Genomic DNA, 15,476 nt, shown 5'->3' on the forward strand with positions numbered 1-15,476 from the left:
TATGTGCTGTTATATACACTATACAGCATCATGCCTCCTCTCCTCAGCTTAGTTCTAGCATTAGTATTGGTCTTAGTTTATCATTCCATGTAGTTTGCTCTAGTTGATGGTAATTGGTGATCCTGGAGAACTGTTGTCACTAGTGAGACCAGATGTTGGTAGGTAGCAGGTCCTACTGTGGAGCAAAATCAGAATGAGGTGTGAAAAATAAAGTAAAATTGCTGGATCAAGTGAACTTGATTTTAAGGGAAATATAAAAGACAGAAGTGAAACGTCTAATTATATCCATAGTCATGGAATTTAGGGCTAGCTAAATCAGGGGTGGAAAATTAGGGGAAATAAATAAACATCTGCTAGTATTGTTAGTGCAGGAGTCTAAATCGTATATACTAGGGGCAATTTTTATAAGACTCCTTTATGCTGAGTAGAAATTGCTAATCAGACTGTATGTTCTTACAATGGAGTAACCTGTATTTCAGAGTCATTTTCTTTCCCTCGTCTACTTTGCCAAATTTTTAATTTGTGAATTTACAAAAGAAGTATTTATCTGGCATTACAGCAATTATTTGATAATTATAAAGTAAGTTGCTTGCCATATAAGCGTGTTCCAAAACTTGAGTTTGAGAGTTGATTCTCCTATCTAATAATTAGGGTAACAATTTTGTTGCTTTAAGGGGGGTTTGGGGGGCAATACTAGCAACTATACCCAGGTCAAGCAGGGTAAGTGCTCTTGCTGAACTACAGCCCTGGCCCTATATAAATTTTTTTTACTTGAGTTGTAGAAAAAGTTCACTGGGCTGAATGCATGTTCATGTAGGAGGCCTATATATAATTCCTAATACCACATTGTCCCTCAGGATGACAAGGATAGCCCCTTGAGCACTGAACTTGGAACAGCCCCATATCACATGCTGATGTGACCATTCTGTCCCTCCAATTTTTTTTTTTTTTTTTTTTTTTTTTTTTTTGTGGTTTTTGGGTCACACCCGGCAGTGCTCAGGGGTTATTCCTGGCTCCAGGCTCAGAAGTTGCTCCTGGCAGGCACGGGAGGACCATATATGGGACGCCGGGATTCGAACCGATGACCTCCTGCATGAGAGGCAAACGCCTTACCTCCATGCTATCTCTCCGGCCCCTGTCCCTCCAATTTTTGACTTTCTTTTTGGTTTGTTTTTTTGTTTGTTTGGTTTTGTTTTGGTGTTTTGGGCTACACTTGGCAGTGCACAGGGTTTATTCCTGTCTCTGTCCTTAGGGATTACTCCTGGTAGTGCTTGGGCATCATATGGGGTCCCGGTAGTGGACTCAGCTCAGCCATGAGCAAGGTAGGCAGGTGCCTTACATGCCTTACAAGTTCGACTTTCTATTTTCTGTACTGAATGATGAGCTCTTGTGTTATATTAGATCTCATTTGTTTCTACTGTCAAGGCCTTTCCCTGTCCCTGGAATATACGGATTTAAACACAGAATCATGTTCTGTTGTCTCAAAGTTCTTCTGTTTTTGAATAGTCAAAGAATCGGAGTCTGGAAGATATGAGCACCAGTGATCACATGTCTTGTTTGATAGACTCTGAGCGGTGTGAAGATGGTTCTTCAAAAGGTGTGACCACTCCTCAAACGCCACAGGTTGGTTATTTTATTACTACTTAAAGCAAAATACATGGTTCTCAGGTACCAATACATCTATGCTAACATGAGATTGAAGTGTGTCCTTACAAATTTCAGGAGTTTCTAAGCCACCCAATTATTAGTAAGAGATCATTGGCATATGAAAGGGAAGCCAGTTACCTCCAAGATGGACAAAGGCAAAATTCCATTTTGTTTTATTTATTTACCTTTTGAAGGGTTTTGGGGCCACACCCAGTGACGCTCAGGGGTTATTTCTGACTATGCTCCCAGAGCAGGGAGACCATTAGGGCATGAGACATTTTACTGAATTCTGCTTCTGTTTTCAGTTTTGCCTGTGGTGTATTTTCCTTGCCTTTTTATAAGGTCAAATGTAAATTAAAAAGAATTAAGAATATTTTCTACAGGTGTGGCCCAAAAACCGAAAAAAAAAAAAAAAAAAAAGAATATTTTCTAGGAGTCTGACAGATCATATAGAGGTTGAGGCACTTGTGTGTAGCTGATCCCTAGTCAATCCTTGGCACCTAAGTGTCAGCAGAAGTAGTCCCTGAGCATCACTGGGTATGGCTTAACACCTCCTAATTGGTTTTCTATCCAACAATTCTGTTAGAATGTTTTAATTCTCCCACTCCCTAATTAGTGACTACAGTTATTTTATTGATACATATTAGAGATGTATTATGACAGTCTAGCTACAGAAAGCAATTTTCTCTCTTTTTTTTTTTTTTTGGTTTTTGGTTTTTGGGTCACACCCGACAGTGCTCAGGGGTTACTCCTGGCTCTACGCTCAGAAATCGCTCCTGGCAGGCTCGGGGGACCATATGGAATGCCAGGATTTGAACCACCATCCTTCTGCATGAAAGGCAAACACCTTACCTCCATGCTATCTCTCCGGCCCCGAGAAAGCAATTCTTAGGTATTTATTTGTGGTAATTTTTAATATTTCCTAGGTCTGGTGTATTTGAATAAATGGTTGGTCTCAAACATGTTGAAAATTACTCATCAGTAGAGCAGATTAAAATGACTTATATAGTAAAGAGAAAATATACAAATATAAAAATAAAAATCTTTTAGCATTACGAATGATATAATTTTGGTAGTATTTCATTTCTATAAAGATGATACAAGGTAATTTTTAAATAAGGCATGCTGTAAAGAAATTGTCATTTTTTTTTTTTTTTTTTTGCTTCTTCAGTATGCTTTATCCAGTAACTTTTTTTTTCCAGTTTGCCAAGCATTGGACAGGATCAAATGGTGTGGAATCTAAATCATTAACTCCAGTATTATGCAGAGCATCTGCCAATAAAGGAAAGAACAAAGAGAATGTATACACTCCTAAGTCTGCTGTAAAGAATGAGGAGTGCTTTGTATGTCCTGAGCCAAAGACTCCAGTTAATAAAAACCAACATAGAAGAGAAGTACTCAATACACCAAATCAATACACTACACCCTCAAAAGGTATTTACAGTGTGGATTAAGCAGTGATAGAATGTCTTCAAATTCCACTCATCTTTTCATGCTGATTAGACATGTTGCAGATTAGAAATTACTCATATTGTTCTCAGGAATTCCTAAAAGTCAGGTTGCATTAAAAAAAAAATCATGTTCTTTGCATTAGTTGAGTAAAAAAAACAAACAAACACCCAGCAACAATAATTTATAATTTTTTATGGCAGTGGGGCCACATCTGGCAGTGCTCAGGGGTGACTCCTGGCTTTGCACACAGAAATTATGCCTGGTGAGCTCCAGGGACCATATGAAATGTCACATGCAAAGCAAGCACCCAACTGCTATACTATCTCTCCAGCATCTCTAATTTTTCTGAAGTGATACTTTTTTTCATGTTTCACATTTATAAAGTTGAATTACAGTCTCTAAAAATATTAGAACTGAAAAGCAACTTAATCCATCTCTTTTCCTTTTTTGTGGAGACCTCCCTGGTGTTGATGGGGTCCCAGTAGTGCCAGGGAAGCCATGCAACATTGGAGATGTGTCCTGGGTCACTGCTTAGCCAGACCAGCATGTCTTCAGCTACCCACAACCCTTTCTGTTTCTCTTAAGAGAGCAGTAGCATCCTCTGTAAGTTGGGGCTTTGGCAAGGAGATCAGATACACCTGGCAATGCTAAGAGTGGTTTAGTGGCGATGCACAGCTCCTGTAGGTGTAGTTCTTGTGGCCCACCTCAACACTGCCAGGATGAGTCTCACAATCAACAGAAGTGAAAAAAAAAAGAAACGGTTGGCATTAGCTGTCTGCACATTCAGGGATTTATTTTTTTAAAGTCTTTGATGCTTATAATCCTTTCTATTATTGATATCTTGTCCCTGTAAGAAAAATTATATTGTCAAAATGGCCAAAACCTGTTACTGGCTATTTTTCTTTAAACATTAGAGCCGCCTAGAGAAGCAAGTGTCTGAAGGACCAATTGATAGCTTCCATTAGCACTTTGCATTTTACTTTTGCTCTGTGTCATTTTTGACATAAGCATTAATTTCATTTTTCTGAATTCCAGGCTATGCAGACAGTGATAATTTGTCAAACATTAACTATGGAGTAGATAGACTCGGTACACAAAGATGAAAACTGTTTTCACAGATATTTTTGATTGATCTTACATTCTCTTTCTTGTGGAATCAGTGAGACGAGCTGAATGGTTATAAAACCAAACAAGCCTGATCTCTTTTTTAAAACTTGACATTACTGTATATACTCAAGTATAAGCCGAGTTTTTCTGGCACAAAATTTGTGCCGAAAAACCCGAACTCAGCTTATACTTGGTTCATACAGGTTATTTGATTTGATGCGCTCGCACCGAATCAAATGCACATAGTCTCCAGTTGTCTTTTGCCATCTGCTGGAGGGAGCGATGCTTCAACTCAGTCCACAAGTCGTGGCTGAGCTGAAGAGGTAGGTGGCTGAACTGAACTGGATGCCACTGAACTATTTAACCCACAATATTCTGTGCTTTGTTGAGACCAACAGCAGTGATGATTACAGTGTTTATGCTGGTACCCTCACATCAGACACAGCTGAAGCTCTGTTTGAACATACAGATGATGATGATGAGGAATCCAGTTTTGAAAATTTTTAACCTTTGTGATTTAGCTTGATTACCTGTTAAGCTATGGTTTTCTGCACTTTAAAGTTTTAAAGTTATTGTTGTTAGTTTACAGTTTTTCTTTAGCAATGAATATTGACAAACATTTAACCTACTGATTCCTCAATTATTGTAATTGTTTTGGGTAAATATTTTTATTTTTGAAATTTACCAGTGACTGCTGCATTTTCCACTTTGGCTTATATTTGATCCACTAAGTTTTTCCAGTTTTTAGGGTAAAATTAGGAGAGGGAGGTCAGTTTATACTTGGATTGGCTTATACTCAAGTATATATGGTGTATTTATTACAAAGCCAATATTATCTCTAAAGGGTAGACAACTTTTAGATTATGAAAAAGTTAATCAGTATTAGCCAGGTTCATTAATGAAAGATTTGACAAACTGCATATAGATACTTTGCTTAGAGTAAGTACAAAATTCTGAAACATGAAACAAAAATTAGCAAAACTTATAGAAGAGAATCAGTAATTATGTGATTTGCATTTATTAGACCTGTTTAAATTTTTCAGGATTTAAGTTTTATAATAAAATCATAAGCATAGCCTGCTTTACAATGAAAAGAAAAGGAGGCACATACTACTTTGCATTTATGAATAAAAACGCCGTACGACTTTGCTATCGTTCCGTCCCCTCTGCAAACATTTCTTAATTAGAGTCTTGGATCCAAAAAGATAGTGCAGGGATTAGGGCACTCAACTTGCACATGACCTAGATCCCAGCACCCCATATGAGCCCCACCAGGAGCGATTCCTGAGCACAGAGCATGGAGTAAGCCCTGAGCACCTCTGGATGTGGCCAAAGAAACCCAAAAACATTAGAACCTTAGCTACACATTCTGTGGCTAATGAATGAGGTGAATGTGAATTGATAGAAATTTTGAAAATGAAGTGTGTCAACTTCATGTGATGTGTAATTGTTGTTTTTCTAATAGCTAGAAACCAGTGCCTGAAAGAAACCCCAGTGAAAACACCGTTCGATTCAGGAGCAGAGAAGTTAACAGCAGGTGTCATTAGCCCAGAACGGCGGTAAGTATTCCTGTTTCAGGCTCTTAGATTGATAGTAAATATAACTGGATTTCCTTTCCCCTGATTAAGGAAAATCATCACAGATAGTTTCAGATACTGAAAGCATGAATGTCTGTCGTCTGAGGAGAATCTGTGGCCACCATTTCCTCCTATGGTGGATAATGGAATGCATCTCTGACCTGAGAACTCTTTAGGGTAGGGCAGGAAGACAGTGGACCCCACTCTGCCCATGTTATGCCCTCCCCAAGGCCCTTCTTTCCCTCTTCTTCCAGCAACACAAAGATGGCCACTGAGAGATAACAGTCCTTTAGGTAGTCAAGAAGCAAAATTCTATTTCAGCAGAAATTCATCTCTTGCATGAAACCTTCTGACCGTTATCCGATGTATTTTGTTTTTTTAAAGCAGAATTTATTTTGAGGGCAGTTTAGGGAATTAGAATATAAACAGGCTATAAGTGATGTTGTAGCATTGTTATTAGTGGTAGTAACTTGTTATAATGGTATTGTGAGTCTGTAAGAATGCATTCCTATTCACTGGGTATGTATGCTGAACTGTTCCAGAGAGAAGGGTACTTTAAACGGCTCACTTTCAGAATGCTCAGCAAAGATGTGCAATTATTTAATGGATTAGCTACTATGCACATAGAGAAAGCAGATGTGTTAAGAGTTTACCTAAACATGGGGCCGGAGTGGTGGCGCAAGGGGTAAGGCGTCTGCCTTGCCCAGCTAGCCTAGGGCCTTGGTTCGATCCCCCAGCATCCCATATGGAACCCCCAAGCCAAGAGAGATTTCTGAGTGCATAGCAAGGAGTAACTCCTGAGCATCAATGGATGTGGCCCAAAATCAAAAAAAAAAAAAAATTATCTAAACACTGTTGGAGCTGAGAGGATATATGGGTGTTCTTTGTAGCCTTTCAGCCCTTCTATCTGTCTGACATAAAAATAAGCTTGGGAGGCCAGAATGATAGCACAGCAGTAGAGTGTTTGCATTGCACTCAGCCAACCCAGGATGGACCTGGGTTCAATTCCCAGTATCCCATATGGTCCCCCGAGCCTGCCAGGAGCGATTTCTGAGCGCAGAGCCAGGAGTAACCCCTGAGCACTGCTCGGTATGGCCCAAAAACCAAATAAATAAATACTAATTATTCAAAAAAAAAAAAAAAAAAAAAAGAAAAAGAAAAAGCTTGGAGGGCATTGGCGTTACCAGCAGCAGCTGGTAAAGATGAGGGGCAGTTTTTTCTTGGGGAGACAATTTCATTGCCCTCTTAGAAAGAAGCTGGCCTGTTCCTGGTGCACCGGGATGAGGGAAACTCAGGGGTGCTGTGTAGAACACCCCATGGGGACCCCAACACAAAAGAGGCCTGTCTACTCATGCCTTTCATTTTGTTCCACTCCTTTCCAGATGCCGTTCAGTGGAATTGGATCTCAACCAGATACATGTGGAGGACACTCCGAAAAGAAAAGGAACAAAAGTATTTGGGAGTCTTGAGAAGGGGTTGGATAAGGTTATCACTGTGCTTACCAGGAGCAAGAAGAAGGGCTCTGGTAAAGACAGACTAAGAAGACGGAAGGTGAGCTGCCAGGTGCTGGCTAGACTATGCTGTTCTTGACTTAGCTTTTTAAAGGAAAGTACTGAGGAGTTGGAGAGTATAGGAGTTATATTTGCCTTGCTTGTGGCCAGCCTGAGTATGATCCTCCGCATCAGTAATGCCTATGGTCCACCAGTCCTGCCTATATTTACCTAAGTAAAACCAGGTAGTCAGGTGTGACCCAAAAACAAATAGAAAAGAAAAAGGTAAAAAAGTATTGGATTAAAGAGCGATGCAGCTGAGAAGGCAGCGGGTGGGCGGGTGGCGCGGTGCGGTGGGGAGGGAAAAAAAAATTTTGGATTAAAAAATAAAAGAAAGTATTGGATAAATAGATGGTTTGGGGTGGGTTTTTTTTTTTTTTTTTTTGGTCTATTCATTTGGTTAATACTAACATATGTAACATATGCATATTATGAAGTAGTGGGCTCTGAGAAAGAAGTACTCTAGGTACACTTGCTTAAGGAGCAGATAAAACTGTAGATATTCAGATTCTGTACAGGGATTAAGCCCAAGACTGGAAAGTGGTAAGTTGTAGCGTGGGTTGTCTAGAACCTTCTGGGAGTTGCCATTAGGATGAGACTTGAACATGGTTGTCTTGGCTCTGGCTCAAAGAAGAGGATGCAGGAGACTTGTAGATTCACACAATATTTGAGTGCAAAAGTTCATCTAGTAAGGTCCCCTGAGCCTGCCAGGAGTAATTTCTGAGTGCAGAGCCAGGAGTAACCCCTGAAAGCTGCTGGTTATGTCTGCTAAACAAACAAAAAACAAAATTTCATCTGAGAGGAGAATGCTCATCAGCATTTTCTGCAGATTTGGGTAAAGGAAATGCTGAGTTGTTGAATAGTGGGTTCTTCAGAAGTTTCTGAGAGCTTGTTTGTACCCTGTCTTAAGAGTTAGCCATTACTACTTACATTATTGGTGATAGTATTTTCATTTTGTTTATTTCCAAGAATGTTCACCTTCATCTCTGTTGTCATTGGAGTGACTAGTGACATACATAATTGGCTGTGATGCTTTCTAGGCTTGCACATGCAATTGTGTGTTTGCACACCTGTTATCGGTGGGTCACTACCTGACTGTGGTGTTTACATCTTTTTCTCTGGGGTTCTTGCCGGGGATCACACACTATACTTGGCACTGCTTCATTAGACTTTAATGTGACTCTGGGCTTCAAACAGCAGAGCAGCTGAGACTGTGTACCAGTTGTGTGGGCAGCACTGAAGATCAAATCCTGGGTTTCAGGATTGCACAGAAGGTACTTTAGCCTCTTAGCCACCCCTGGAGCTCCACTTTGGTTTTTTAGTATGGGTGCTGGGGCATTACCAGCTATACTCAGTGTACCTGCCTCTGTGCCCAGGTATCACCCCTGGCATTGCTTAGGAAACCATATGCAATGTTATGTTGCAAGGTAAGGCCTTAACCCTTGTACCATCTCTCCAGCATTTAAAAAAAAATTTATTTAGGGCTGGAGTGATAGCATAGAAAGATCAGATAATGAAAAAATTTTCAAAGAATAGAGGTCTACAATAAACTCAATAGAAACACATGAGAATTATTAGAATCACTGATGCCCTGGAATAAATGAAAAATCAACAGTCAAGGACATTATTGTAGAAAAATTCTCAGAGCTAAAGAGTGCATGCAACCAAATACAACATGCCTAAAGGGTACCTGCTAAAAGAAATCCAAAGAAAAACGCCCCAAGGCACATTCTAGTCACAGTGATGAATTCCAAATATAGAGATAGAATACTGAAGGCAGCAAGATTATAAAGGGAAATTATATATCTTTAAAGTTTATAGCAGATTTGCCAAAAGTAACCCTCAAGGCCCAAAGGCATTGGTGGGATATAATGACAAAACTCAGTTAAATGAATGCTTCATCAAGAATACATCACCCAACTAGACTTACATTCAGGTTTGAAGAAAAGATACACAGCTTCACAGATAGACAACAGCTGAGGTACAGTACAGACTCAAAACCAACCTTAATAGAGCTGAAAGGTCTACATTAAGGCAAGGCAGACCCATCAAACATACCAAACTCTTACAAAAAGATGACACTAAATCCTATGACAATTATCTCTCATTGTCAATGGACTAAATGCACCAGTTAAGAGACACAGGGTGGCGAATTGGACCAAATGTTGAATCCATTGTTTTGCTGCCTCCAAGAAACACATTTGAATAGTCACAGCAAACATAGACTAAAAGTCAAAGGTTGGAGAACAATCATTCAAGCAAGCAACTCCCCTAAAAAGGCAGGAGTGGCCATACTTATATCAGATGACACAGATTTTGGACTTAAAAAGGCAATCAGGTACGGAGATGGACACTTCCTGATAATCAAGGGATATATGCACCAGGAAAAAAAATCATACTCATAAATATATGTACCAATGAAAGACCAGCAAAATATTTAAAACAATTGCTGACAGATCTGAAGAAAGACATCAGCAACACAATAATAGTAGGAGACTTTAACACTGCCATGTCATGCTTTGATAGGTCAACCTGTTGCTAATAGGGTTTCCTAACACTTTGCTACCTTTCATCACCATCTCTTCCTCCCTGTTGAATACTTTCCTCCACTAGAGGCAGTTCCTCCCTGCTCCCAGGGTCTTACTCTCTAGTGTCCTCAAAGGACTTGTCTTCTACTGAATACCAGTTCTCATGTTCTGTGTTTCCATCTATAGTATTCTTCAGTCAAAGAATGAAATATTATCTAACTATATACAGATTAATCTTTCATGGCCTTTGTTTTCTTATACAATTTATTTTATTTATTTTTATAATATCTTTATTTAAGCACCATGATTACATCAGAGCCTTTATCATTTTAGTTTGGTAATGTGATTGTTTTTATCATGGTATAGACAGAAGCAAGTAATGCTGAAACAGATGTTATTTAATATGTATTAATTTAAGAAAATTCATGAAAAAAGTTCTTCACTTAAAAAGCTTAGTAGTGCAAAGCACATGCTTCCTGTGTGAGACCTGGTTCAGTACCCAGCCCACAAGACTCACAGCAAAAAAGACTGTGGGTGTAGTTACAGATAAACACCATCTCCCCAACCTTTCCCATTGTCACATTGACTCTGTTTAACAAGAGCTTATTGCATGTTCTTTCAGTACTTTTCTGGAAATACTGCCATTTGAAATGCATTGAAATGATCGATTTGAGGCATTTTGGGGATTTCCCATCAGGTAGGACAGTTTTTGTATTGACACGTCGTGCAGATTTACCTTTTTTCTTTTTCTTTGTTTAAGCTTCACTACAATGTGACCACAACCAGATTAGTGAATCCAGACCAACTCTTGAATGAAATAATGTCTGTTCTTCCAAAGAAGCATGTTGACTTTGTACAAAAGGGGTAAGAAGTATACTTTACAAGCTGTTGCATTTATTACTTAACTAATGTTTAAATAATTAAGGTTAATTAGATTAATTAAGAGTGATTAAGTTTTCTTCCACAGCATTTATCAATTTTTATGGTGATGCTGTAGAATAACCATCACTGTCTCGCTTATGTAGAGATTTGTTTAAAGCATATACCAGTGCATTCAGGTTAGACTTCAAAATAAAAGAATATGAACCTCATCTACTTTTCTTTAAAATCTTCTATTTTCACTTGATGTTCTGCTTGACAACAGTATGTATTGATCGCAGTCTAAAATTATGAGATACCTTGAACAGATTAAGGATTTATAGAGATCTATTTATAGGTTTCTTTATGTTGCCTATAGGATTAGGTTTTTGGCACTTTAGGAAGTTACTTTACCCAAACATTCCTTTGTTGAGTACACTGGTATGACAACAAACTTGGTTCTGTCTAGTCTTAATAGCCGGACCTTCGTGGGTTACCTAACATGATATAATTCTAAGCAATTCAATTAGTTATGTCTTTTTATTTTTTATTGTATTTTATTTTTTGTTTTTTTGGGCCACACCCGGTGACGCTCAGGGGTTCTCCTGGCTATGCACTCAGAAATCGCCCCTGGCTTGGGGGACCATATGGGACGCTGGGGGATCGAACTGCGGTCTGTCCTAGGTTAGCATGTGCAAGGCAAATGCCCTACTACTGCCTGCGCCACTGCTGTGGCCCCAGTTATGTCTTTTTAAAACTTAACATTAGAGCATTAATCCCTTCAAGGCGTGTCTCGGCTGAGGTGTGTGTTTTCTGTTGGAGTTGTGGACTTGTGCTGGTTTCCTTAGCTTGGCAGACATTGGGGGCTTCCCCTGGCATCCCCTGACGGCTTGCCTCGGCTGAGGTGAGTGTTGCAGCCGCGCACTCCACCTAGCCAATGAGTACCACCACAACACGTAGAAAAACCCACAGCATAAGCGTGACAATGGGGAGACTACGCAGACCAATTTCAACCATAGAGAATGAAGATGGAAACTCTGATGACTCAACAATGGCCAACTACCTAAGCAGTCTTTCAGAAATGGAGTTTAGAGAAGAAATATGGAGGTTGCTAACAGAAATAAAAGAAAGTATAAATCAGAACACTAATAAAAATCAAGAGAATATGAAGATAGAAATCAGAAAACTCCAAACTGAAATATCAGATCAGATAACAGGTCTGAAAAACTCAGTAGACAAATTGAAGAACATAATGGATGAGCTTTCCAACAGGTTAAAAGCAGCTGAGGATAGAATTAGTGCTTTAGAAGATGAGATGCATAACAACTTTACACAGCAGAAGAGATTGGAAAAAAGCCTTAAATCAAATGATCAGACAATGGAAAATTTACTCAAAGAATATGAGCAGATGAAAATAGAAGTCTTTGATAAGCTCAACAGAAACAACTTTAGAATCATTGGAGTCCCAGAGACCCAGGAAGAAAATCTTCAGGAAGAATCAATGGTTTAGAACATCATCACAGAGAAACTACCAGAGCTAAAGAAAACATGTGACCAAATCCTGAATGCCCGAAGAGTACCAGCTAAAAAAGACCCCAGTAGAAACACCCCAAGACACATCCTAGTCACCATGATGAAACCCACCGATAGAGATAGAATACTGCAAGCAGCAAGATCGAAAAGGGAAATTACATTCCAGGGAGCATCCTTGAAATTTACAGCAGACCTGTCACCAGAAACACTCAAGGCCAGAAGGCAGTGGTGGGACATAGTGGCAAAACTCAATGAAATAAATGCTTCGCCAAGAATACTGGACCCAGCAAAACTCAGTTTCAGGTTTGAAGGATGTATACACGGTTTCACAGATAAACAACAGCTCAAAAACTTTGCAGACTCAAAACCAGCCTTAAAAGAAAAACTGAAAGATCTACTCTAAAAACAAGACAGAACAAAAAACACACCAAACTTCTACACAAAGATGGCAATAAGTCCCATGACAATTATTTCTCTCAATGTCAATGGACTAAATGCGCCAGTTAAGAGGCACAGAGTGGCGAAATGGATCAAAAAACTGAAGCCAACCTTCTGCTGCCTACAAGAAACACACCTGAATAGTCAGAATAAACATAGACTCAAAATCAAAGGCTGGAGGAAAATCATTCAAGCAAACAACACCCTTAAAAAAGCGGGGGTGGCCATACTAATATCAGATGACACAAACTTTATACTCAGAAAAGTTGTAAGGGACAAAGATGGATATTATGTACTAATCAAGGGATTTGTACAGCAAGAAGAAATCACTCTCCTAAACATATATGCACCGAATGAGGGTCCAGCAAAGTATTTAATACAATTGTTGACAAATCTGAAGAAGGATATCAATAATAACACAATAATTGTGGGAGACCTCAACACAGGCTTGTCAACACTTGATAGGTCAACCAAATGGAAACCCAACAAAAATATACTAGACCTGAAAAGAGAAATGGATGAAAGAGGCCTAGTAGATATATATAGGGCACTCTATCCTCAGAAACCTGGATACACATTCTTTTCCAATGTACATGGATCATTCTCCAGGATAGATCACGTGCTGGCACATAAAACATACCTCCATAAAATAAAAAAGATAGACATTTTGCAGGCTGCCTTTGCTGACCACAAGGCTCTGAAGTTAGATGTGAACTGCAAAGGGACACAGAAGAAAAAATTTAACACATGGAAGTTAAACAGCCTCATACTCAATAACCAGTGGGTCCGAGATGAAATCAAGGAGGAGATCAAAAGGTTCCTGGAAACAAATGACAATAAAGACACAAACTATCAGAACTTATGGGACACAGCAAAAGCAGTACTGAGAGAAAAATTTATAGCTTTGCAAGCACACATCAGGAAGGAAGAAGGAGCTTACCTGAGTAGCTTAATGACACAGCTAATAGAACTAGAAAGTGCTCAACAAAAGGACCCAAAAATAGGGAGACAGAAGGAAATAACAAAGCTGAGAGCAGAAATCAACGAAGTGGAAACCCAAAAAACAATCCGAAAGATCAACGAAAGCAGAAGTTGGTTCTTTGAAAAAATAAACAAGATTGATAGACCATTGGCAAAACTCACAAAGCAAATGAAAGAGAGAAACTTGATAACGCGTATTAGAAATGAAAAGGGAGAGATCACTACAGATACTGCAGAGATTCAAAGGATATTCAGAGAATACTTTGAGAAACTCTATGCCACTAAATATGAGAACCTGGAAGAAATGGATAAATTTCTGAACTCATATAACCTTCCACGGTTGAATAAAGAAGAGGTAGCATATCTAAACACCCCCATCACTATTGAGGAAATTAAAACTGTAATCAAAAATTTACCCAAAAACAAAAGCCCAGGCCCTGATGGATTCACGAATGAATTCTTTCAAACCTTTCAAGAGGAACTACTACCAATTCTGGCCAGGCTCTTTTATGAAATCGAAAAAACAGGAATACTTCCAAATAGCTTTTATGAAGCCAACATCACCTTAATACCAAAACCTGATAGAGATGCTGCCAAAAAAGAAAATTACAGACCAATATCCCTGATGAATGCAGATGCAAAGATCCTCAACAAAATCCTGGCGAACAGGATCCAGTGCCTCATCAAGAAGATCATTCACTTTGATCAAGTAGGTTTCATCCCAGGAATGCAAGGCTGGTTTAACATCCATAAATCTATCAATATAATACACAACATAAACAACAAAAAAAAATAAAAATCACATGGTCATATCAATAGATGCAGAAAAAGCATTTGATAAGGTTCAACACCCATTCTTGATGAAAACTCTCAGCAAGATAGGAATAAAAGGAACCTTTCTCAATATAGTCAAAGCCATCTACCAGAAGCCAGTGGCAAATATTATCCTCAATGGAGAAAAACTAAAATCCTTTCCTCTAAATTCTGGTACAAGACAAGGCTGTCCTCTCTCACCACTCCTATTCAACATAGCACTGGAATTACTTGCTATAGCGATTAGGCAAGAAAAAGATATCAAGGGAATCCAGATAGGAAAGGAAGAAGTCAAGCTCTCACTGTTTGCAGATGACATGATACTCTACTTAGAAAACCCCAAAGACTCTACCAAAAAGCTTCTAGAAATAATAGATTCATATAGCAAAGTGGCAGGCTACAAAATTAACACACAAAAATCAATGGCCTTTTTATACACTAATAATGATAGGGAAGAAATGGACATTAAGAGAACAATCCCATTCACATTAGTGCCACACAAACTCAAATATCTTGGAGTCAACCTGACTAAAGATGTGAAGGATCTATACAAAGAAAACTACAAAACACTGCTCCAAGATATAAGAGAGGACACGCGGAAATGGAAACACATACCATGCTCATGGATTGGCAGGATCAACATCATTAAAATGGCAATACTTCCAAAAGCATTGTACAGATTTAACGCGATTCCTCTGAAGATACCCATGACATTCTTCAAAGAAGTGGATCAAATACTTCTGAAATTCATCTGGAACAACAAACAACCTCGAATAGCTAAAGCACTCCTTGGAAAAAGGAATATGGGAGGCATTACTTTCCCCAATTTTAAGTTGTATTACAAAGCAACAGTTATAAAAACAGCATGGTATTGGAATAAAGACAGACCCTCAGATCAGTGGAATAGGCTTGAGTACTCAGAGAAGGTTCCTCAGACATATAACCACCTTGTTTTTGATAAAGGAGCAAGAAATCCTAAATGGAGCAGGGAA

At 38.9% G+C, this 15,476-nt stretch overlaps 1 protein-coding gene across 1 annotated transcript in view; it reads left to right on the plus strand.

Annotated features, from left to right (window-relative positions):
• Positions 1–15,476, plus strand: part of MELK (maternal embryonic leucine zipper kinase) — an 84,763-nt gene that overhangs the window by 65,686 nt on the left and 3,601 nt on the right. The window contains 5 exon segments of the mRNA XM_049772528.1: positions 1,507–1,623; positions 2,850–3,081; positions 5,672–5,765; positions 7,166–7,334; positions 10,622–10,725. Coding sequence (XP_049628485.1) covers positions 1,507–1,623; positions 2,850–3,081; positions 5,672–5,765; positions 7,166–7,334; positions 10,622–10,725 — 716 coding nt within the window.

This window comes from Suncus etruscus, chromosome 1, assembly GCF_024139225.1.
Source record: "Suncus etruscus isolate mSunEtr1 chromosome 1, mSunEtr1.pri.cur, whole genome shotgun sequence".
Classification (NCBI taxonomy): domain Eukaryota; kingdom Metazoa; phylum Chordata; class Mammalia; order Eulipotyphla; family Soricidae; genus Suncus; species Suncus etruscus.